Source organism: Gymnoscopelus braueri, assembly GCF_963280865.1.
Source record: "Gymnoscopelus braueri genome assembly, chromosome: 18".
Classification (NCBI taxonomy): Eukaryota; Metazoa; Chordata; class Actinopteri; order Myctophiformes; family Myctophidae; genus Gymnoscopelus; species Gymnoscopelus braueri.
This window is the reverse complement of record NC_137618.1, coordinates 15311080-15336905: the sequence shown is the minus strand read 5'-3', so window position 1 is coordinate 15336905 and position 25826 is coordinate 15311080. Positions and strand designations below refer to the sequence as shown.

Below are 25826 nucleotides of genomic sequence, written 5' to 3'. Positions count from 1 at the left end.
GCTCGCTCCTACTGAGGTTCATGTCAAACATTGGGTTGGTATGGTCCACAGAGGTCTCCATGTGGTCGCCAGCACAGCAGAGATAAAGAATAACCTTTCCTCCACCTTAACGAGCCCTTAAAATGTCAGGAAGCAAGATCTTCCCCCGATTACAACAGAAAAAGTATGTGCGTGCGCACACACACACACACACACACACACACACACACACACACACACACACAGACACACACACACACACACACACACACACACACACACACACACACACACACACACACACACACACACACACACACACACACACACACACACACACACACACACACACACACACACACACACACACTCATTCACATGATTCTTTACACAGGCCCATGATACGTGAGGAAGTGACTGTACTGATATATTGCTGAATTGTCCAATTTTCAGGGGTTAACTAAGTGGTTGCAAAGGTTCTGAAAGGGGAAGTTGGACAATGGCTGATCATGGCCCATTTTCTGCAGTAACCCTGGGTTACTGGGTTTCAGATTTTAACATTCACAGAAATAATGTCAATTTAGCATATTGGCGTCTGAGAGGTCATGACCTAAAATAATAATACATTTCATTGGTATACCACTTTTCAAAACATTTTTTTTAAATATATATTTAGAGTAATTATTGTTACCCCTTTTTCTCCCCAATGTAGTCGTTATGCCAATTAATTCCTCCCCCCACACATTCTGTCTGCTTCCCTCCCCCAAACACACCAATTGTGTTCGTATAGAGTAGACACTCGACGCATTCAAAACATTTTTTTTACATATAGTGCTTTATAGTACATGATAAGTACGTGTATGATAAAAATCACACCCTGTGTGAAGTGGGCGGTGTCTTGCTAGCTAATCACAATACTGAATGGAGTCAACCAATCATGTACAAAAGATAAATACATTTATTGAAACACTCTTTATGATGGACAAAACCATAACTTGAAAAAAACAAATTTTTGGTTTTTTTCAAGTTATGGTTTCTTATATAGGGCTATGCACATGTGTCATGTGACACTGGCCAATCACAGTCCTGAATAGACTGTGATTGGCCAATCACAGCGCAGGATAATTGTACAAATTTCCTGGGCCCAGATCACAGCGCAGGAAAATGTACATTTTTCCAAATCTCACTTATAGGGGCGGTTTCACCGCCCAAAAATCACACCCTGTGTGAAGTGGGCGGTGTCTTGCTAGCTAATCACAATACTGAATGGAGTCGATCAATCATGTACAAAAGATAAATACATTTATTGAAACACTCTTTATGATGGACGAAACCATAACTTGAAAAAAACAAATTTATGTTTTTTTTCAAGTTATGGTTGCTTATATAGGGATATGCACATGTGTCATGTGACACTGGCCAATCACAGCCCTGAATAGATTGTGATTGGCCAATCACAGCGCAGGATAATTGTACAAATTTCCAAACCTCACTTTTAGGGCCGGTTTCACTGCCCAAGATATTTGTACATTTTTCCAGATCTCACTTATAGGGGCGGTTTCACCGCCCAAAAACAAGACAAGTTTGTGAAGGGATTTAAAAGGATAGCATTGTTGCTAACCTAAGTACCTCCAGGTAGGGAGTTTCGTGGCTCTAACATGAGAATGACCGCTTCCCTCAACATGAATATAATACTTTCTATTCTTCCTCTGGGTGTTGATGATGGTCCGAGGACTGAAACGTCCACTCTGTCACTTTATTTCACCATGTCACTTTAAGCACTTGTAAAGGACTTAGAGTGACGTGGTGTTTATGGACTTCCTCTGGGTGACACATACAATCCACTTCCGCTGTTACGCAAATGACACCTAAGTTTACATCCCTCTGAAACTCAAAGCCAGAGAAAGACTTTTAAATAGATATAAACAGTTTTTAATTCCAATTAAGGCCCCTCAAAAATCATTATAGGGAAATGCTAGATTTATATTAATTTTCCCCCACAAAACCAGACTACAGTGGTCTATACCATATGCCCACAGTGCAGTCACATTCTGGGAAGTAAACAGCACTGAGCACACTTATGTGTGTTAATGAAGAGATAAAACAAGTTTCTGTATGCCAAGACGCATGAGGGAGAACACAGAGAAAGCATAGAAAGCATCCCAAATAACAATCACTCATAATAAACACTGAATAGACTTAAATTATCATCTGCAGATAGAAACAAATGAAACAACAGGGAGAGTCAACAGATAAGTTACAATTAGTTAATGAACACTCTTTCAAATCAAAATCCCAGTACTGATCTTGCTTAACCTACTTCAGTATACAAACAACAAATGTGAATGGGAAATGTGAAAATTGCACATTAACATTTCATTTCAGGGAATTCCCATCAATTCACACAATACACTACCACTGATTATCACTTTAACAAACTGCCAACAATGCCGCATATAAGACCCAGCCTTACCCATGGGTTTTGACCCAGTCTTGTTTGTGTATTGACCGTGAAGTGTTACACCCTGTCAGAACATCTCAAACCATTTTTGGATCCTGGCCCATATTCACAAGATGCTCTAGATGGCTGTGTTCCAAAACTAATCGTTTCTGCATAAGCTTCTGCTTAGTTTAGTTTAGTTTATTAGCACATTGTAATATAAAATAGAAACAATACATATCAATAGAAAACAAGCTATTGTGCAAGAAAAGGAAGATGCCAGCAAGCTTATTTGGAATCCTTTCTGGGCAGCCATAAGCTAGAAAAAAAATTGACTACACACAAAATTTTCACCATTATCTTGCCAATAGACAACCACAAGCATCCTCCGATCACATGGAGCCAACGCACAAGTTCTGTTCCAACCAGAAGTATTTAGTGTGGCAACAAGGACACAAATATTTTCAGCATTTTCTTCGTTACAAAAAAAAGAATTCACACATTATTTTCCCATCATCTCCCCAATGTGCATTCAGAGCCGTCTGGGGGATACGCGAAGACTGCACCATTACACGCAGGACGTGCAGCTCATAGAACAGGTCCTTTCCCTTCCGAAGAGGGGCCTCCGCTCAGCCCCTGATTCAAATTTCCTCGATTTGTCTCGTTCTCTCGACATTTTAAGTTTCCTCAACGGCACCCCCCGGATAGCACCAATGTGCCCAAGATTTACACATCACAAATGATTAATGCGATGCCATCACGTAGTCTACCACTATACTAGACTTCAGGTGTGATTTACTATTAATATATATGATTAAGTGAACATTACATTTATTAAAGGCAAAGAAATTATAAATAAAAAATTGCTGCATGGTGCGAGAACCTCCAAAGCATGAGGCCATGTGCAACCACACCAGGATCTTTGCTGCTTTAGGCTGTCCCCCCCAAAAAAGATGACTTCACACGTTATTTTCCTATTATCTCCCCAATACATGACCACATGCATCCTTATACACATGGAGACGTCACAACTAACCACTAGGAGTCGCCAGTGCAGCGGCAAGAACAAAATCTCCAAACTTTGGCCTTCACCATCTCACCATCTCCCCACTTCTCCATTCCCCTCCCTTTCACTCACGCACACCTGCAGTTATTTTTTATATTATTCCCTCTTCACCGTCCACTCTTTCTCCAACACTTCAATAATCCCCTCCTTCACTTTCCTCTTTTTCCTTCAGTCACTTGCTCGCCATTGTCTCACGATCCAAGACGCTTCATCCTCAAGAGAATAAACTTCTCCCACAGCTCCAACTGCAGCTTCTTCTCCTACCTCCATCTTCCTCTCAGTGCAATCCAGCAGGTAGATGGAGATGTGCATTCCTTTCTCTCTGAAGACGGCAGCAGCAACTTGCTTTGCTCTTCTAGACACCTCTTATGTTTCCTCGCAAATACCAGCCGTCAACTACTTGCACCTGTCTCTTTTTCCAGTTAAAAATCAACAAATCAGCTTTTGATAATTATCTTCATGCATCAAATGTGTTCATGATGGATTGCATTTCAGGGGTTTTCTTTTTACACTTCCATAAAGATTTTTTCATCCATTCTTCTTTCCTTTCTCTCGCCTGTATTCCCTTCCTTTATTCATTCCTTGATGTTTCAAAATCAGCGTCAAGGCCACTAGTCCTTTCTGTTTTAAGCTGCCCAAAAAAACTAAAACAAAAAAGATGACTTCACACATTAGTTTCCCATTATCTCCCCAGTATACGACCATGCGTATCCTCCAATAGGCATGGAGTCGGCAGATGACTCGACCAATCACTTAAGAGTCGCTAGTGTGGCAATAAGGACACTAATATTTTCTGCATAATAATTGCTGCTTTAGGCTGCCCAAAAAAAGATTACTTCATACATTATGCTTCCATTATCTCCCTAATAGATGACCACATGCATCCTCTGATGACCAACCACCAACAAGGACACAATTCATCTAAAAAATGTTCCACACGCTTTTCCCTGGCCTTCACCATCTCGCCACTTCTCCACCTCTTCCTCCCTTCCACTCGCCCACATCTTCATGCAGATGGTCGCCACCTAATATCCTACTCCCTCTAACTCCACTGTCCTCTCTTTCCTCCTCCTCAATCATCCCATCCTTCACTTTCTTCTTCAACTCCTCCACTCCAATAGGCTGTGTGCAGAACTGCCTTTTCCTGTTCCAGTTCAGTTTTGCACAGCTTCATTTGATTGGCACAGCAGTAGATTTAAACTGGAAACACATAGACACCTTCGTATATATTTCTGGTTCAAATCTGCTGCTGAGCCAATTAAGCAAAGCTATGACAAACTGAACCGCGACAGCAAACGGGTATGCCACCTTCTGAAAGTCCGGAACTACAGTTATGCACACAGCCTACTCCTTCAGCCACTTGCTTGCCATCGTCCAACATGCTTCATCCTGAACGGAAGCAATTTCTCCCACAGCTCCAACTTCAGCTTTCTCTTCTGCCTACTTCTTCTTGATGCGACCCAGTCAGTGACGGAGAGTGTGCATCCACCTTGAAGACGGCAGTGTTCAACTTGGTTTACTCTTCCAGACACCTCCCATATCTCTGCACACTACCAACTGCCTCTTTTTCCAGTTTAAATCAACAAATCCACGTTTGACATGTAAATTAGCTTCATGCACTTAACGGCACAATCCACTCAAATGGTATTTCTCATCAATGTATTTATGATGGTTCTTTCAACATTCTTTACTCTTCCATATTGTTTTTTCATCCATTCTTTCCTTTCTCCCTTATTCCCTTCCTTGACATTTCATCCATCCTTTCCTTCCTTTCTCGCTCCTTTCCGATTCTCTGCCTAACAGACGACCACATGCATCCTCCAATACACATATCTGCACATGTCCTGACCAACCACTAGGAGTCACTAATGGGGCAACAAGGACACTTCTGCAAAATCTTTGCTGCTTTAGGCTGCCAAAAAAAACAAAAAAGGTGATTTCACACATTATTTTGCCATTATCTCCCCAGTAGACGATCAAGCGCATCGTCCGATACACATGAAGTCAGCACATGTCCCAACCAACCAAAGGAGTTGCTGGTGTGGCAACAAGAACACTAGTATTTTCTGCATAATGATAGCTGCTTTAGGCAAGCCAAAAAAAACAATATTTTCCCATTATCTCCCCAATAGATAACCTCCAATTATCCTCCAATAATACACACGTGCAATCACTAACAGTTGCTAGTTCGGTGACAAGGACACAATTCATCTCACAAATGTTCCATGTGCTATTCCTGTCCTTCACCACCATGTCCCACTTCTCCACACCATCCCCCTTTCACTCACTAACATCTTCACGCAGTTTATTTCCACCTTATCTCCTACTCCCTCTCCTCCACTGTCCTCTCTCTCTCAACTACCTCAATCATCCCCTCCTTCACTTTCTTCTCCAACTCCTCCAATTCCTTCAGCCACTCACTTGCCATCGTCTCGCACGCTCCAACACGCTTCATCCTGGTGAGAAGCAACTTTTCCCACAACTCCAATTGCAGCTTTTTCTCTTCTACATCCTTCTTCCTCTCAATGCGACCCAGCCGGTATCGGAGATGTGCATTCTCCTTGAAAATGGCAGTGTTCAACTTGGTTTGCTCTTCTAGCCACCTCTCATGTTTCTGCCTTTCCTCTTCCAAGGTCTTTTTCCATTGAGCTTCACGCTGATCTATTTCTTCTTTCCAGAATTCATCTTTCTCAAACAGCAACCTCTTCGTCTTCTCTATTTGAAAGTAAAGTATCTCTTGCAGGATGGAGATCCTCTGGTCTTTCCTATTCTTTGCTTCCTCGTCTTCGTCATGCAGTGCCAGAACCTCGACCACCAATCTATTGGTCTCCTCTGTCTCCAAGTAGAGTCTCTCTTGCAGGGTGGAGATCTCCTTGTCTGCGAACATTTCCAGGGATGCCTCCTCTGATTCTTTTAGCTTTCTCTCAAGGTCTGTGATCTTCTGCTCTGCGGTGAGTAACTTTTCAGCCCAAGCCTCCTTTTCTCTAAGCAGTTCATTTCTTTCCTCCTCCCATTTCCCCCTCTCTATAAGGAACTCCTCTCTTGCCTTCATCTCTTCCTTGAAAGCCTGCTTTTCATTATCCCAAAGATTCTCTTTCTGTCGCTGATCATTCTTGATGAGGTCTTGGGAGGCGCTGAACTGCTTGTTGAGTTTGGTGTTCACATCTCCCAGAGACCTATTATCAATCTCTAGGCATACTCTATCAGTGTTAGCCCGTAGAAGGTTCAACGCCAGACCATCTATAGTTGCTGCCAATGCCGGTTCATTCTCAGTGGCGTCCAGTTTGGACAATGGATTTGAATCCAATACAGAAGGTGAAGATGCTTTATGTTCCATTCTTTAAATTAATTGAAAACCTGCTTTCCTTCTGGGTTACAAGATTGTAGTGAGTAAAAGTGAGCCTGACACCTCATTTATACTCCACAGTTCTAACGCAACACGAATAATGTTGATGACGTCGCCCACCTCAGACCCCTGTGATTGGCTGATTGATGTACTTTATTTAGTAAGACATGAGAACAACAGTACATGGAAGTACAAATTCCCAATACAAGGTCTACTAAACTGGAAGACTCATTAAGCACTGAGCTTGTTTAAGATGAGATCCCCATACACACAAATCATGATGACATATAAGTGACAGACATATATACACACTACTATACAGAACGTCATACAATCAGCTTACAGGTTACTGGTATGAAGAGTGAAAAATATGTACAAGAGAAGGAAAAAAAAGGGGAGGCGGGGGGGGGGTAGGTTAAGACTTGGACAGGGGCCATTTTCGAATTGCAGCCTCCTGAAGGTGTATCTTTAGGGCAGTTTTGAAAGTGAGTAGGGTTTTACACTCCTTTACTCCTTTTGGTAGGGCATTCCACATTTTTGATGAATAGCATGAGAACGAGTTCATTCCCTTTGTTGTGCCAAATCTGGGTTGAACATGATTCGTGGAGCTTCCTCTGGTGTTATGATCGTGGACTTCATTAACGTTTTGGAAGTATTTTGACAAATACAGGGGGATCCCAATGTTGTGGTGTATCTTGGTGTATGATGTAATGCAGAGTTGATTCGATATTCAGCCAATGAGCTCGCTGCAATTCAAAACGTGTAGGCACACAAGGGGTCGGCCGTCTACAACAGTGTCTGTCTGTCTGTCTGTCTGTCTGTCTGTCATACATACTGTATGTATGTATATATGTCCCCCAAGGAAAGTAGGCCAGAAGTGTTCATGAATCAGGAATGCTTAGCGGTCAGTTATATAGTAAAATGCAGTCTGAAAAAGGGTTATTGCCATCCATGGACTGTTTTCCCTATCATCATAAAAACGTCCATGTATGTCCCTGATCGTGTTCCTAGTCAACATACTTGTGACAGCCAAGCCACTTGGAACAGATACCACAGCTTTGATTGCACCGCTGCTTTTAAAGAAAAGTTTCTGTCCCAAGGCTGTGAGAGTTCTCAATATCAAATACAAGACATGAGCATGTGTCCAATGCTGAGGTTATCAAAGACTGTGATGGATTCTAGAATTAGATCATGCGAACATTTGAATGACTCTGATGCTCTTACAGCAGGTAGTACTGCAGGTACTGTATGTCATGTTGCCCAAACATACCAGGACCAATGCAGTTTAATGTGGCCTGAATCAAAGAAAAACAGCATACAATGGACCCCATAAGAGATAATTTTACAATTCATCAAGCCGGTCTCTGCATTTGTGATTCAGAAACCCCAAAAAAACATTCAGTTCAAAGAAGCCATCACATTGTTCATCTAATTCTAGTATACTGCCAGATGCCACTGGTTGGCATTTTCCCATTATTATGTAACTGCCACATGTGTTTTTTTCAATAGTATGAGTTTGGAGGTAATTGTGAGAAGAGATGAAAGGTTTACAGGAGTGACAATGGGCTCAGCATCGCCAGGTGAAGTCCCCTGGGGCCCCCATGCCCCATCCACCAAATTGCTTCGATGCCCCTAAAGTACAAACTAGAAAAGTGCATTCTCTGAGCGCAGATCTCCACCAGGCCAGCTCGCCTATCCAGGGCTGTGTGAAGTCTGTCAGGACATGAGGAAATAGAGTTTGTACAACAGTGCAACTGTTCGCATTGTGGCACCCGCAAATGTATAACGTAAAGGGAGTGTAAGACTTAAGTGATATTTTAGGTGTAAAATAAACGTTTTTAAAGTTGGCACTGTGTGTCCAGCCAAGGAAGCAACTCCCACAATATTTGACACGTTTTATATTTTATTTTAAATTAGCGCACTAGCTGTCACGGTCTGAGTCAGGGCAGGATTGTAGGACCCAAGTGCAGGAGAGACAGAGGCCAACAGGTCAGTTTAAAGGGTTTATTAACGCAAAAGGACAGGAGTACAAACTAACAGGAACAGAAACCAAGACATACTACACGCGACAATAGACAATGAACAAGCAAGGACAAGGTGCAAACACAGGGCTTAAATAGACAGGGAAATAATAAGACACAGGTAAACTCAACAGACAAACACAGGGATAGGCTGAGGGACTATAAGAAGACACTGGAGGAGAACAACTAGTAATCAACAGGGAGGTGAGACAAGACAGGTAACAGTAACTAGGCACAACAGGAAACAATACTACAAAATAAGGTACAGAACAAAAGCAGGGCAACAACAACAGAGTAACAGAATAACAAGACTAGATACAGAACAGAACAAAGGCCTAATAAGTCCAAGACCTTATAAGGGCAGGAAGGTCTAAATAATAAAGTCAGAGTCCGCGGCCCGAGGAGCGGACTGTGACAGGCCTAAAGAACAGGCCTAAAGTGTCCACGACCATATAAGGGCAATGAGTCCACGGCCCGAGGAGCGGACAGTGACACTAGCAGTTGTCAGAGTGCTTAATGCAGTACCCCATATCAGAGTACTTGGAGGCTATGACATCAGTCAGAGAGCCATTAACGTGCTTGATAAAGAAACCCAACTCATACCATCACTGTACCATTTTGGGGAAAAAACACTTTTTGAGTTTTGAAAACTTTAGAACTTTTAAAAGTGCCTGTTTTATTTACAAATGCCTACATGGACTGGCTCCCCCTCCTCTAAGGGAATGTATTCAAAAAAGGAAGAAGGACAAGGGACGTGGCACTACTCCAGAAGGGACTGCGAGGTCCACCGTAGGCAGACCACCTTTGGAAAAGATGTCCTTCCAAAGGTTGTTCGGACTGGAACCGTCTCCCAGTTACTTTAAGGGAGAGCCCCACACTCTCAGCTTTCAAAGGACAATTAAAATAGAGGTTAAAGATAACCAGACATGCAATCACTTATAATATTTGTATAGACCATGGGCCCGCATTTTTTTATATTTTGAAAGAAAGATACAATATTAGTTCAAATAGCCGATCTACAAGCTCACAATGTGTCGATGTAAATCGGCTATTTTCACTATTTAAAAATGTTTTTCAAAATAGTAAAAATGCCTTAAAGGTTTAGGCATTTTTCCCTACGCCTACTCTAAATTAGATTTTGCCTACTGTTTGTTAATGCACCTTGAGTGTTGTTGTTAACTTATGTTGTATCGTTGTCCAATTGTAATGTCTGTTTTGTTTCATGTTTCTTTGGGACTACGGATGGAAAGTAGCTTTCGCTAAAGCCGGCATATTTACACTTATTCATGTGTACGTCACGCATAGCCTGGCCAATGTATGTCACTGCATTACGGGCACTACAAGTCAAAGTTGAGCTGGCCTCAACTTTACTCAGTGATCCAATGATGCATGCGAAGCATCAAAAAAGGCATGCACGTGTGTGTGTGTGTGTGTGTGTGTGTGTGTGTGTGTGTGTGTGTGTGTGTGTGTGTGTGTGTGTGTGTGTGTGTGTGTGTGTTATCCGGGGCTAATCTCGTAAACCTGCTGGACTGTTCAGTGCCACATTTCTTGTGCAAACTAGCAGCAGGCTAACTTATGTGTCCCAAGGAGGACTAATTTTTTTATATTTTTAATGAATATAAAATGAGCAATACATTTATTTTGGTTTGACGATGAATGAATCTTATTTCAGGTACTGTGAGGGAGCACACTCCATCTCCCCTAACAATAGGGGCCTTCCAAATCTCCCATAGTACATAAAAGATGATCCAAAAGAACAGGTGGGGCAGTAATGAGCAGCGATCTCAAAAGCAGAAAGCAGCAGCAGCACAGAGAAGCAAGAATCAGCAAACAGCAAGCAGGACTGAGTAATGCAAACTTCCCCGTTTAAATGGGGTGCTCTATCATTGAAGTGAGTATGTGATTGGCTGAGTAAGTGGAGTGCTGAGTCGTTGTCGGTCAGTTTCCTGACTGAACTTCTACGCGTGTGCCATTCGCGGCCATCAGATAAGATGTAAATGGTTAGAGTTGAGTGGTTTATTTGTTGACACTGCTATTTTATCTACCCCGCCATAAGGATAATGGGGAAGCATAGATTGTTATATGTGTGAATTGAGGGGATAATGTGTGTACATTCATTAACTTATATAGGTTTATGTACATTTATATAATACCTTTTTATAGCTCATACGACATCCAAATCCTGGGCTGTGGGGGGCCAAAGCAAGGACCCCAAATCTCCTCTTACAGGGTCCTTACAGGGAATATTCATTCATAATTCCCTGTATTACCTGTTCACTTAATTTTACTTCCTTTTTCTGTATCTCCTCTTTTTATGAATCTGTCCTTTATTGTCACTCATGGGATCAATAAAGGTCTATCTATTAAATGATGCCAGTGAGGAGCCCCCAACGGGAGAATGTAATGCCTCTGCCCTATGCTCCCCTCCTACTCTTCCAATTCAAAGCCCTCCGCTGACAGGTGCCACCCCAGCCCATAGGAGGTACTAGCACAGCGGCAAAGATCATCCTGCCCGCCCGGCTTCCCTCCCTGAACACAGCCCTGTGCTGTGAGACCCAGCCATTTCCTTCAGTAAAAACAACCACTAGATGAGGGTCACACTATACCATTTGGACAATCCAGTATTATATTTATCAAAAATTGAACAATATGTGCGTCAAGAGCAAAGTAAAAGCAGCTACAAAAGCTACTGTGTTATCAGACTCACTAAGCCATTTCAAAATCATTTTTTTTCCACTCTTAATAAAGTCGTCACATTACACGATTTAAACATGTTATAATCATAATAGTTGTATTCCAGGAACAGGTGCAGATCTCGACCAATAAAAACAGTTTGGGGTTGGTTGGCACAGCCGTGAAAAACAAAGCGATATTGAGGGGTGAACGTCATCACTGCTCAGTGAGCTGTCACTAACAGCAGTTCAGGAGAGTCTGATTGAAACAAATATATTTGAATCACTTTTTCTTGCTTGCTTGCTTGCTCGCATCGCTGTATGTCAAACAAAACAAAACAAAAAAAAGACAACCATGTTCATCCTCGATACACATGGAGTCGCCACACATCCCAACCAACCAACAGACGTTGATGGTGCAGTGAAGAGGTTCATGTACCAAATGCTCCACATGCTTTTTGCTGGCCTCCACTCCTCATCTCCCAGTTGTCCTCCTCCAGCCCTTCCGCCCAGCGGTTTGTCTCCACCTAATCTCCAACTCCCTCTCCTCCACCATTTTCTCTCTCTCCTCGACCTCAATCAGCCCATCCTTAACATTCTTCTCCAATTCCTCCACACGCTTCAGCCATTCACTTGCCATTGTCTCCCTCACTCCAACACGCTTCACCCGGGAGAGAAGCATCTTCTCCCACATCTTTTTCCATTGAGTTTCACGCTGATCAATTTCCTTTTTCCAGGCTTCGTCTTTCTCAAACAGCAACTTCTTGGTCTCATCTGTCTGAAAGTCGAGTCTCTCTTGCAGGGTGGTGATCTCCTGATCTTTCCTATACTTTGCTTCCTCCTCTTCCTCAAGCTTTGCCAAGGGTGCCTCCTCTCTTGCCTTCATCTTGTCCTCAAAAGCCTGCTTTTCATCTGCCCAAATAGTCTTGATGAGACCCAGCTGGTATCGAAGATGTTCATTCTCCTCTGTGACTCGCGATCGCTCTTCCAGAAACCTCTGATGTTTGTGCATCTCTTCTTCCAAGATGTTTTTCCATTCACCTTGCCAGTAATCAAGCTCCTCTATCCAGGTTGTGTCTTTCTCAAACAGCAATCTCTTTGTCTCCTCTGTATGGAAGTAAAGTTTGTCTTGCAGGGTGGCGATCTCCTGGTCTTTCACTTTATTTGCTTGCTCGTCTTGCTTTCCCAGAGCCTCGGCCAGCAATCTATTGGTCTCCTCTGTATCAAAGTAGAGTCTCTCTTGCAGGGTGGAGATATCCTGGTCCGCAAGTAGTGGGGACGCCTCCCTTGATTCCTTAAACTCTCTCTCCAGGTCTTTGATCTTCTGCTCTGCAATAAGGAACTTTTCAGACAAAGCCTCGTTTTCTCGAAGCAGATTGATTCTGTCTTCCTCCCATTTCCCCATCTCTATGATGAACTCCTTCATTTCCTGGAGGTCCTGTGAGGAGTTGAGCTCATCTGTGAGTTTGGTGGTCACATCTTTCAGAGCCTTATTCACAGCCGAAATAATCTCTTTCTGTCGCTTTTCGTTCTTGATGAGAACTAGTTGGAGGTCTAGGGAGGTGCTAAGCTTCTTGATGAGTTTGATGTTCACATCTCTCAAAGCCTTATTATCAGCCTCTAGGCACAGTCTATCAGTGTTAACCTGCAGAAGGTTCAGTTTCAGACCATCTATGGTTGCTGCAGCTGACTGTTCAGTCTCAGTTTCCAGTCTGGACAATATCGGTGAAGACTCAAAACCTTCCATTCTTTAAGCTTAGAGGTTTTACCTTCTGGGTTGCAATGTTGTACTAATTACAAAAGAGTGTCTGGCATTCTCTTATACTCAACAGTTCAACTGCTAACATATAATGCAGAACTTTGATGACATCACCCACCTGGAAATAACTGTGATTGGCTGTTGTCAGACAAAGTTGATTCAGCCTTCACCCAATGAGCCTGCTGGAATTTAAAACACCTTTGCAAGGCTGTCTTTGTTTAACATGAGTAGCAGAAAATATTTGTTTTTTTAATTACTAGGGTGACGCCCATTGGGAACGCATGCCCCTCCGGTTATGCAATACCGTTGTACCCGTTGTCACAGTACTTACTATACAGACAGACGATACAGAGATTTGTGGATTTATACATAGTCAGTTCTGGACAACCACTGATCCAACCAACTGCCCATTTGGCACTGCACTCCCTCGGGTCCTCGACGATAAGCCAGAATTGAAGTTGATCTGTCGGACGGTACTCAAGATATGCAGGGGACAAAACAGAAACACAGACTGACATTGAGATGCTGTGCAATGCATTCATATATTACGGCATAGCTCTGAAAGAGGCTAGCCATCTATGTGGTTGTGTGTGTGTGTGTGTCCAAAGCTAATCTTGCAAACCCCTGGACCGATCAGCGCAAACTTTCTTGTGCATGATGCTAGTAGGCCATGTTTTATACTTTTTGAAATAGCTAACTTTCAATTTATAATGAAAGTCAGTGGGATTGGGCTGAAAGCTTGTTGTCAGGGGGTATTACAGTATGTAGTATAATGTCCAGTGCTGGGCAAGTTACCTTCAAAATGGACAATCTAAAATGGAACATGATAAGGGTCGCGAGTGCACACACACAAGAATGGGACACTATTTGACCCCAGTGATTGTCCAAGGAGGGGGGGGGGGGGGCATTTCTGGGAGCAACAAATTTGCCTGCCCCTTTCTCAGACTTTCTCAGACCAGGTAAGGGCTATACATATGAAATTAGCCATGCCAACTCCAATCAGCCCCTAATGACCCTAGCTCTGGTCCATAGCATTAGTGACTTCTCTCTAAAGCTATGTCACTGTAGTATTTTCCTCATTGACCTGGTTTACAGTGGGTAGATTTTTTTTAAGAATGTGCTTTTGCTAATCACCAAAATAAAGGCAGTTTTAGGGTGCTAAAAGCCTCTTCTCCACAGTGGGAAGACTCTCAGAACTACAGCTTTTGTGTAAAATAAAATAATAAAATGCAATTATCCACTGGATGTTGAAACTTCTTCTATTCACACACTTATGGCACCCAGCTGTATTTATGTTCTCAGCATTAAATAAATAATTACATGTATTTATACATATATTTATTTATTCAATATAAAATTATTGCCTGTAGTTTATTGTTATTATTTCATTTGTTCATAATGGTTGAATTACAACGGAATGTACAGTATTAGTATCATATACAAATACAATAATTTAAAACTGAAAAATGATAAAACACTATACAGTGACTGAAATACGGAGTATAATTGTAATTGGGGAATACAGTAGCCTCAAACACATTTACAAATTGTTACAAATGTTGCCCATTGTGTTTTCGGAGATTGTCAGAGTTGAGAGAGAAATAACAAGACCAGGAGACTTGGTTCTGCCAGACCCAGACTTCACATGACGTGTCAGCCTGTGTCTATGCCCATGTATGGACGAAAGGGGGACAGACTTTTATGGCTGGGGCCTAAGGACAAAGTGACCAAAACCTGTTTTTTGCCCATGTATGGAGAAAACAGGTACAAAACATGCCCATGTACGGACGAAAAGGGGACAGACTTTTATGGCTGGGGCCTAAGGACAAAGTGACCAAAACCAGTTTTTTGCCCATGTATGGAGAAAACAGGTACAAAACATACCCATGTACGGACGAAAGGGGGACAGACTTTTATGGCTGGGGCCTAAGGACAAAGTGACCAAAACCTGTTTTTTGCCCATGTATGGAGAAAACAGGTACAAAATATGCCCATGTATGGACGAAAGGGGGACAGACTTTTATGGCTGGGGCCTAAGGACAAAGTGACCATGTCAATGTATGGAGAAAACAGGTACAAAGCCTCATGTAAGCCAGACCCCCTGGGTCTGGCAAAAGGAAATAGACATGCAGGAGGCGCTATGTCAACTAAGGCAAAAAGCTTTATGTGTGCGTTACGCCAGAACGCCACAAGATGTCATCATAATACCATTTTGTCTGGACATACTTCCTCAGCACTGCTCGTTGTATTGGGCTATTTTCCTAAAAAGGTTGTGCTATTACTAGTGCTTAAAGATTGAAGCATATTATACTGACAGTGCTAGGTCATTATCAATAGGACAGTAAAGAAAGTATTTATTTCTGGGTTGAAACTGAATGTGTGAGTAAAATGAACCAAATGTATGGTAACTTTGCCTTCTCTTTCCAGGTCATTAAGGACATCCATCCTATTTTGTACAGTTTATATTTTATTGTAGCTGTCTATTGGATCTTATTTTATGTAAGACAAACAAGCCAACAAAAAAAACAAAAAACCTCTCCAATTCCTAACTTGCCTATGGTTGCTTAAATTATAGGCCTACATTACATGGCTATATATATATATATATATATATATATATATATATATATATATATATATATATATATATATAGCTGCAATTAATAAAACTTCAAGGGCTTTGAGGATGAAAAAATGGAAATGATGGAGCATTGTATTACTAAGGTTAAGGTTAGGAATAAAGTTTAGGGTTAGGCATTTTTACTGAGGTTAAGTTTAGGAATAGGCAAAGTATTCCTGAGGTTATGTTTTGGATTAAGGTTAGTTTTGGCCTTATGCATAGTTTTACTGAGGTTACGTTTTGGAATACCTGGGCTGGTGGGCGACCGTTCTGAGGTCATCGGATTAGACCCGGGGTGAGCGTGTTTTGGGGCAAGTGTTATTGTATTCCGTAGGCTTCACCTTGTTGATTTATAGGCTATACGCTATATGCCCTCAGCAGTGAGTGGCCTGCACTTCCCAGACTGGGACCTGCACAGTAAACCCCATAGTGTTCATTTAAACCTGAGAGTGTATAGCTGTAACCATATCCAATTATGTAATAGTTACAAATGGATAAATGAACACTGAGGATTTTAGAGGTTGGTAGATTTAGACCTAACTCTGATAGTGACACCTAAGAAGATAAATTAACATTGATTTTGCTATAGGCTATCATGTTGCCTAAAAGTTTGACAGCCCGCCGTCATTTGAGCAGATAGGCCTAAACGTTAAAACAACACCGCAAAATCCTCTGTGAACTACTGTTTGGGTTTAGAAAATGTGGTATAGGCCTACTACCACCTACTACCTACTACCAACAGTCAATTATTTATTTATTTTCATCACGTGATATAGATTAGTAGCCTATAACATCTCCAACATATATAGCTACATATAGTAGCTACACTGGCTTGCCAGTTTATTTTGACCAGTAAATCTTTATTAGGCTATATAGCCTACATTTAGGCGTTTGGCTAATACTCACAATAAAAATACCTATAGGCATATTGAATTATAATGATAGTGTAAAACCCGGACCATTTTCACAGTTAATTTTTACTGTGTGTAAAGGACTGGAGGCCCATTCTTCCTAAATTGTCTTTAATTGGCTGCAGCACCAGTGGTGCTCAAAGTGGGGTCCGGGGACCCACAGGGGTCCTTGAGGGCGTTCCAGGGAGTCCCCAGCAAAATGAGTTAATATAGCATTAAAAAAATCTGTTTAACCACTTTAATCACATTTTATACTTTGGCTATTTTTTTAAACAATTTAATAAATCTTAAAAAAATCTTTTCAGATTTTTTTGCCATCCGTGGCCAAAAATATCCAATATCAATTTTGGGGTCCTTTACATGAAAATGTTTGAGAGCCACTCCACTGCCTTAAAACAGCATGGTCACTGTAGGGAATGAACGAATCTTTCTTGTCTAATTGGTTTCATGTTATTTTCCACAGAGCCACTGAGACATTTCAATGCTTTATGCCTCTAAACGCGTCACAGAATTCGTTGATCTCATTTCGAGTCTTGAGGCTTTTTGACAACACTGACGTAATAGAGCTTGACAAGACACCGACTATACAGCAGGCCTATTTACTGTACTTAAGTACACTTTTGAGGTATTTTTACTTTAGTTTTTTTGAGTATTTCCAATTTTCAGTAGCCTACTTTTACTTCTTCTGCACTACATCCAAGAGGCAAATATCTACTTTTACTCCAGTACTATTATTTGAAAACTTTACTAGTTACTCTTTGTAGATTTTGATTATTATTATGAAACATGCATTACCCACTTTAGCCCTATAGGCTACATTTCGGCCATTTGAAAATAGGCGATCTACAAGCTCACAATGCATTGCAATGTGATGCATTGTGAGCTTGTAGATCAGCTATTTTCATTAGATTTCTATACATTTGAAAACTTGTGAAATGGGACATTCTGCATAAAGAGTAGGCTACTTTGTACTTTTGGTACTTTAAAGGAGGAGTTCACCCAAAAAATGACTTATTTTTTATCACACCCCATGAAGCCTTGATTTCATGGATTTATTTTTGTTTTTGTGGCATTCCTAAGACAATAATTTGATGACCGTGTGTATTTCCGGTAGGAGACACAAATAATCTACTTTGTGTCTCCTATAACGGATACATTAGCCGGTAGGAGACGGGAATCAAATTATTAGTTTAGGAATGCGACAAAAACAAAAAAGAATCCATGGATTGAGGGTGTGCAATTGATAGAAAATAAGTCATTTTTTGGGTGAACTCCTCCTTTAAGTACATTTTCATACTAATACTTTTGTACTTTTACTCAAGTAAATTTGTATTCCGGAATTTTACTTGTAACAGAGTAGCCTATTTCTACTACATTGCAGTATTGTTACTTTTACTTAAGTAAAAAATGTGAATACCATATATATGTATGTATGTATGTATGTATAAACACATATGGAGGGGCCCCAAGAGGATTATACAAAAACTGTTAATGGATTGCCCTCACGTTAAGACGTCAATAAAGTCGTTTCTGCATGCGGTCTGAGGTCTCAGTGGACCGCTCCGTATTATTTAGCGCCTTTTTATCAACACCTTGAAAATGACAACGTGTTCCTCGGCGGCGGCGTGTCTTTTATAAGCCGGGCCCCCGCGCGCGCGCTTTTGATGAAGTGTTCCGCGCTTTTGATGAAGTGTCCCGCGCGCCAACGGTGACAGGGCCTTTGATCTGGGAGCCGCTCGCGCCCAGGTGATGAACGTCCAGCTGATCACGCGGAATAAAGGGCTAATTAAAACCTATAAATTATCCCTCTCTCGTGCACGTCACTTTACAGGCGAGATAAGGGCCCCCATTTTAACGGCATGGAAAACAATTTGGGCTGACAATGACTTGGGAGAAAGGGAGGGACTGGACTATAGCCATAGTACCACACATCCAAACGGTGTGTTAATGCTGAAAACCACAAACTGGTTTTGAATAAAGCCATAAGGGTTTCTGCTTTCCAACATAAAGTGGAATCAAACAATAAAAGCATATGAAATATTCAGAACAAAAGTGTATTGTGCTGCATTGGCTATATTCTGTAAACAATTCAGCGGCCTGTGGCGTGTGTGTGTGCGCGCGCGCGTGTGTGTGTGTGTGTGTGTGTGTGTGTGTGTGTGTGTGTGTGTGTGTGTGTGTGTGTGTGTGTGTGTGTGTGTGTGTGTGTGTGTGTGTGTGTGTGTGTGTGTGTGTGTGTGTGTGTGCGTGTGCCCGCCTTGTATGATGTCTATTAGCCTATATGTGTAGGCCTATTCGGACTGAGATTCCAGGACAACGCTGCCTTAGACTATATTTTGGATGTTGGATGTATACAAATGTGTAGTTTACCCAATAAGTAACCCATCAACCAGGATTCTTCTCAAAGCACTCAGGATAAGCACAGGAGAGGATATTGGGTTGGGTTGGGTACAATGTCACACGCTTACAAGCAGTAATAACATGTACAATGCAAATCAGTCAAGATTGTTAACAAAAACAGAAATTTTGTGATGATGTGGAAATGTGAGATAAACCTTTAAAACTCCAATACACAGCTCATTATAGGCCTATATCTGTAAGGTTTCTACGTTGTTCCCCCAACCTAAATTAATATACAAGTAGGCATATGGTCCCATAGTAAATGTTGCTGTATTTCTCTGCTTGTCACATTTGCACCATAGAGGGGGAAATGATGGTTTGAGATAATTGAACTGTCCGCTCTCTGTTCAGTTTTGAAAAAGAGGACAAAATAATTATCCATAAATGTCTGCACCATTACGCATGGTCCAGAGAACATCAGCAATATCTAGGCCTGATCCCATCTATATCAGAGGGGCTACAGTCATAGAGGCCTATAACGTTCATTTGGTTCCGTTTGTGCACTGCCACTGCACCCTCAGAATTCAAATAACACTAGGATTTGACTGTGTTTGTTTGCTAGGTATTCGTATATTATTCTTACATTTTTTTTGGCTTTTCTGCCTATTGATTGTTTTAAGTGGCGATGGACAGGAAACAGGGAGAGCATGGGAGAGACACATGCAGTAAAGATCGTACGGAACGGGACTCGAACCTGCAATGCACTGTCAGGCTATACATTAGAGTCTATAAGGGCTCGCTAGGCCAGCGATCCGGGCCTGACTGTGTGTGTATGTTTGTTTAAATGTCTGCCTCGGACGTGTAAGATGTAATAGATACAACCTAAGAGGTCTGCAAGCACGTAGCAGTGATAATCTCTTGTTTGGTTTTTCTGTGAAGCCTATTTGGGTACTGGGTACTCTCTCTCTCTCTCTCTCTCTCTCTCTCTCTCTCTCTCTCTCTCTCTCTCTCTCTCTCTCTCTCTTGCTCGGCTATATGAGACGCCTGAAATGATTGGACGTCGTCACCCGTGTCCAAGATGTGTCCTGCGCGACGATTGGTCCGCTGCTGCATTTCTGATGTTATTCCGGTTGGCGTGTGCATGCAGGGTGTCGGAATCGGCAGAGAGTGTGATGTGGAGGACTTTGAGAAGAAGAGCGGACTGTCATACAGTAGAGCGCTGAAAAGCAAAAAAAAAAATCACCGTCGTCAGCCTACAGTTACAGTAAAGTCGACCGACCATGACACGCAGAAGCGGCTTATTACGCACGCTGGATGTTCACACGTTGCCAGTGTGATAATAATAATAATAATAATAATGAGTGGCAATATCTCACAGAGAAATATAACTATGTTTTAGTGTAAAACACAGTCATATTTTTTGGATATATAAAAGCGAGGGCCAACAACAAGTGGAACTGGAGAGAGAGAAAGAGAAAAGCTGAGCCGACGTACAATACAGGGGTACGCGATGGAGGATCCGCGGGATCTAAACAGCCCGGATCGGGATACCAGTGAGGGCGAGAGCGTTTCCCCGGCGCCCAGCCTGCCCTCGCCGCCTATATTGCCTCTCCAGGTCGCACAGCAAGCGCACAGAACCACCAACTTTTTTATTGACAATATTCTGCGGCCAGACTTCGGCTGCAAGAAGGAGCTCGGCGGCCAGGGGGGCGCGATCAGCAGGCAGGACCGGGCGCAGCAGCAGCAGCAGCAGACCGCCAGTCGAGGGGAGCAGCGCGCCCTCCACCAGCACCCGTCGGTGGTGGTGGTCCGGCCGAATCACCCCGGGACCCCCTGCCAGGACTCCAACTGCAGCAGCGACAGCACCACCTCGTCGTCCACCGCCTCCTCTCTGAGCCCCAAAACCACCACCACTACCACCACCACCACCACCTCCACCACCTCCAGGACTCTGGATGAGGGTTCTGGTGGAGGTGCCGGCACACAGAACACTACCGCTTCGTCTGTTGTGGTGCTGAACGGCGGCAGCGGAGGCGGAGGCTCCGGTGGCGGCGCGGCCACCCCGGAGTCCCAGCCGCTGCTGTGGCCTGCCTGGGTGTACTGTACCCGCTACTCGGACAGGCCGTCATCTGGTAAGACCAGAGCTTCATGATGAACACAAATCTCCTCTTACATGAACTTATGCCGGGTCCAATTTTTTGCATTTGTACACTCGTGTGGAGTTATACATTGATTAATAAACACTGAGGATGTTGCTATATTTTTACTATAACTATAACTTATGGTAAAAAAAAATGTTTAGCAAAAATCTTATAGGCTACTACTATATTTTTGCTACCTAACTGTTAGTATAGTAAAATATATATCAACATCCTAGGCCTACTATATTTTTTTACTATACCTAACTGTTATATATAAAAAATATATAGTAGTATTGATATATTTTTACTATAAGTTATATTAGGTATTTAAAAAAATATAGTAACATCCTGGCCTTTAGTCTATGACTTACTGAGATAGTTTAACTAGTAGCCTAAGTTATAGTCTATACCAGGTATACACAGATTAACATATTTTATACTCACGCGTTGTGGTAGGAATTGCACTGCATTTAATTGCGAATATAGACGTTTTACTTTAAATTATAATACTACAGCCTTTTGTGTTTTACGCATGCAAGTGGCAAACAAGTTCAGCTATTTGGAGAAAACCACTGTAAAGGTCACATTGGTGATTATTGAGAATCATAATACTCATGACCTATGAGTCAAAAGTTACCTTGCATGACAACAATAGCATATTTCTTTGTGAAAACTTCGCTGGCTACATTGTCATCATCATGCGTGTCTTTTATTTACAAGGTGCCACTGCAAGGTTATTATAAAACAATATCCTAGCAAATAAAATAGTTTTATTTAAAAATTTAAAAGAAAAAATGTGTATATAGGTATCTTGTAGCCCAACGCGTTTGTGTATGCCCTTATGCATATCATTACAAATTAAATATATGCCTTGCAGGATAATTCAAAATGAATACATCATATATGAATATCTGCTGACTTATACACACGCTGAAGGAAAAACAACAACAACCGGCATAGCCTATAGTCAAATTGATGTAAAGTTAAACATCAAGTCTATTTAAGATTATGGTTATAATATATTAATTATATTAATGTTTTACTTCCATAAACCCACAAACGTTTTAGCATTGTATTACAACTGTTTTTATTTTATTTTATTTTTTAAAACTTTTTGCAGTTCCTAATTTGAAGGTTAAATATTTTTGACAGAAACACACTTCATCAATACAATGAAATCTATAGCGAAAGCTAATGGACTAAAAAAGGTTATTTAAGCTATCTCGTCGTCACAAGGTATAGGACAGCCTAGTAGCCCACTACTGCATGTTATAGTATGTAGGCTAACAATGGAATTAAAGCTAAATAATGGACGGTAGCCAAACGCGTCTTATAGCTATGACGACATTTTGAATTAATTACACGCCCATTTTATTTTACCATCTCTGACGTGGATTGGCTTCTTGCGCCAACGGAAATGTGCGTTAATAAATACATAGCCTTTATCAAGGCCTGCTCCTGCTTCTTCTATATGTTACGGTTAGGGTTAGGGTTCTGCTTCTCAAGAAACATTTTCTGAAAATGTCCGAATTATTAATTTCTTGACTATGGTTCGCATAGTAGGCTGTTTAAGACATGAATAGGTTCTTTGTTCTATATCTATTTTAGTTACAGAAAATAAGACATAAATATTTAAGGTGTGTAGCCATATTAGAAGTAGGCTACGGTGTACTAATGTCAATCATGTGTATTATCAAACTTAAAAACAAACAAAAAAATAACAATTATTTGATACACAATATATTCACCCAAGAGAGGCAAATAGCGGAAAACGTTAGAGCCTATATTATGCTTAAAAGGTGTCGACCTTTCCATATCATAAATCCGCACTCCAGGAGCCTAAAAGACGAAAGCGAGCAGGACTAATCTTATGGGAACTCCTCTCTGTGTAACAACATTAAATGGGTCATAAAAGGTTTATGTTTTGTCATAATTTCACTAAGCCTACAATGACTACAGTCTTTGAGCATCGATTGTATAAAAAAAAAAAAACTTTATCAGCCTCAGGTCTTAAACTTAAACGCGTTATGTTATTAATATGTAGAATGATTTTGTTTTTGTGTTTTCTAAACGTCGACAAGGCTACACCATATAGCAGTGGTTCTCAACCTGTGGGTCGGGACCCCCCCGACCCACAGTGAAGTGACAATTTAAGGACTTTTAAGACCTTTTTAATACCTAAACAAAAAGAAAGAAAGAAAAGAAAAAAGACCATTACTGCATCAAAAGTTATCAACAAAGTACACTATATAAAAACTTGTCAAACATTGGCCAAATAGTCCAATTATAAGAAAGAGGCGAAAATTTTGAAAATTGCATATCTACAAGCTCACAATGCCTCGAAAGCGAGGCGTTGTTGTGCGTTGTGAGGCGTTGTGTTCAAATATGATTATTTTGGGGGGTCGCGGCCTGAAAAGGTTGAGAACCACTCCATTGCCATAGGCCTGCTACGCTGCATTGTAGTTTCAAGCATTGGCCATTGTAGGCTAACACTCAGACTCTGCCCTGTCTGAAATATGTTATGGTTTGTAAGCTAGGATTCACCACATTTATTAACCGACTAGAACCTGCCCTGGACATGTGCTTCGTTTGTATACGTTTCTATCATAGCAGGACATAATGCATTGGATCAAATATGGGATCATACATTTGTGTTTGCTAGGCTACAGCACGCATTCATGCAAGAATAACAAGCAGCTGCACACACAATAACAAGTCTATTAGTGGTCCCATAGACCGCCCTACTATTTGAGGGCTCATACTGTACAAGTACATTTAGTCCATATCAATATTCAGTCCAATCTGTATTCTAAATATTATACAGTATATACACACACACACACACACACACACACACACACACACACACACACACACACACACACACACACACACACACACACACACACGCGCGTGTGCGTGTGTGTGTGTGTGTGTGTGTGTGTGTGTGTGTGTGTGTGTGTGTGTGTGTGTGTGTGTGTGTGTGTGTGTGTGTGTGTGTGTGTGTGTGTGTGTGTGTGTTTGTGTACACAGTATATGTATACATATACGCACACATGTATGTATATGTATATATGTGTGTGTGTGTGTGTGTGTGTGTGTGTGTGTGTGTGTGTGTGTGTGTGTGTGTGTGTGTGTGTGTATGTATGTATGTATGTATATATATATATATATATATATATATATATATATATATATATATATATATATATATATATATATATATATATATATATATATATATATATATATATATATATACAGTAATTATTATTATTATTATTATTATTATTATTATTATTATTATTACCCTTATTAGGCTATTCGTATTATTTTATACAATTAATTATTATTGAATACTAATTAATGATATTATTATTATTATTGCCTAATTATAATGTAATGTTATGGAAATGAATACGGCATAATGCCCCCCCTCTCTCTCGTGTGTGTGTGTGTGTGTGTGTGTGTGTGTGTGTGTGTGTGTGTGTGTGTGTGTGTGTGTGTGTGTGTGTGTGTGTGTGTGTGTGTGTGTGTGTGTGTGTGTGTGTGTGTGAGTGAGAGAGGGGGGGGCAGAGACAGAGAGAGAGAGAGAGAGAGAGAGAGAGAGAGAGAGAGAGAGAGAGAGAGAGAGAGAGATTGAATATTTCCAATAACATAACGCGTCTAAAATTATGATTCCCCGGAATTAGCCCATACATCAATATGAAGGCAACAGCCTTCGTCCTTCTTTCACCCTGAATATTTATATTTTTGTTTTTACTTTCGTCCCTACTGTAGGCCCAAGGACACGGAAATTGAAAAAGACGAAAAACGAGAAGGAGGACAAGCGACCCAGGACGGCGTTCACGGCCGAGCAGCTCCAGAGACTAAAGACGGAGTTCCAGGCCAACCGGTACATCACCGAGCAGCGGAGACAGTCCCTGGCCCAGGAGCTCAACCTCAACGAGTCGCAGATCAAGATCTGGTTCCAGAACAAGAGGGCCAAAATCAAAAAGGCCACCGGCTTTAAAAACGGCCTGGCTCTTCAACTCATGGCCCAAGGATTGTACAACCATTCCACCACGACCATTCAGGAGGACAAGGAAGACAGTGACTAGTATTTCTGTTGCGCTTTGCAAGAGACGCAAACCTTTGAACAGAACAAACTTGTGGGACACGTATTGCATTTTTTTGGGGGGGGCTATAATAGACCTATAACGAAGTTTCCGTTTGTGGTTTATTGCAGGTCTAGGCTAGGCTGAACTTTCACAGAAGTAGCCCGTGGGCTACAGTTTAAACCCGATGGAACATGCATATAGCCCATATGTGTGATAGAGTGCTATAATAGTGATCCAGTGTGATCCAGTGACAAAATACAATTCATTCAATAAATAAATAAGTTATAGTTCATAACTAGCCTACATTTAAAAGCAAATAAGTCTTATAAATGTATAGTTATGAACTTTAACTTATTAATTAATTAAATGAGTTGTCTTTTGTCACTGGATCACACTAGATCACTATTATAGCACTCTATCACATGACTGTATAT

The 25826-nt window shown here is 41.3% G+C and overlaps 2 protein-coding genes across 2 annotated transcripts in view; one reads left to right on the top strand and one right to left on the bottom strand.

Annotated features, from left to right (window-relative positions):
• The window catches only part of marco (macrophage receptor with collagenous structure), a 15363-nt gene extending 15206 nt beyond the window's left edge, over window positions 1–157 (bottom strand). Inside the window, exon 1 of the mRNA XM_080412685.1 lies at window positions 1–157. This exon is cut by the window's left edge and continues 21 nt beyond it. Within this exon, the coding sequence (XP_080268811.1) occupies window positions 1–61 (61 nt within the window). The 5' untranslated portion in view covers window positions 62–157.
• Window positions 158–20661: 20504 nt separating this feature from the next.
• en1a (engrailed homeobox 1a) lies at window positions 20662–25392 on the top strand (the record flags this gene model as incomplete). The annotated part of the gene is made up of 2 exons (XM_080456536.1): window positions 20662–21283; window positions 25073–25392. 2 exons carry the CDS (start codon window positions 20662–20664, stop codon window positions 25390–25392), a joined length of 942 nt encoding a protein of 313 aa, XP_080312662.1.
• Window positions 25393–25826: the final 434 nt, after the last annotated feature.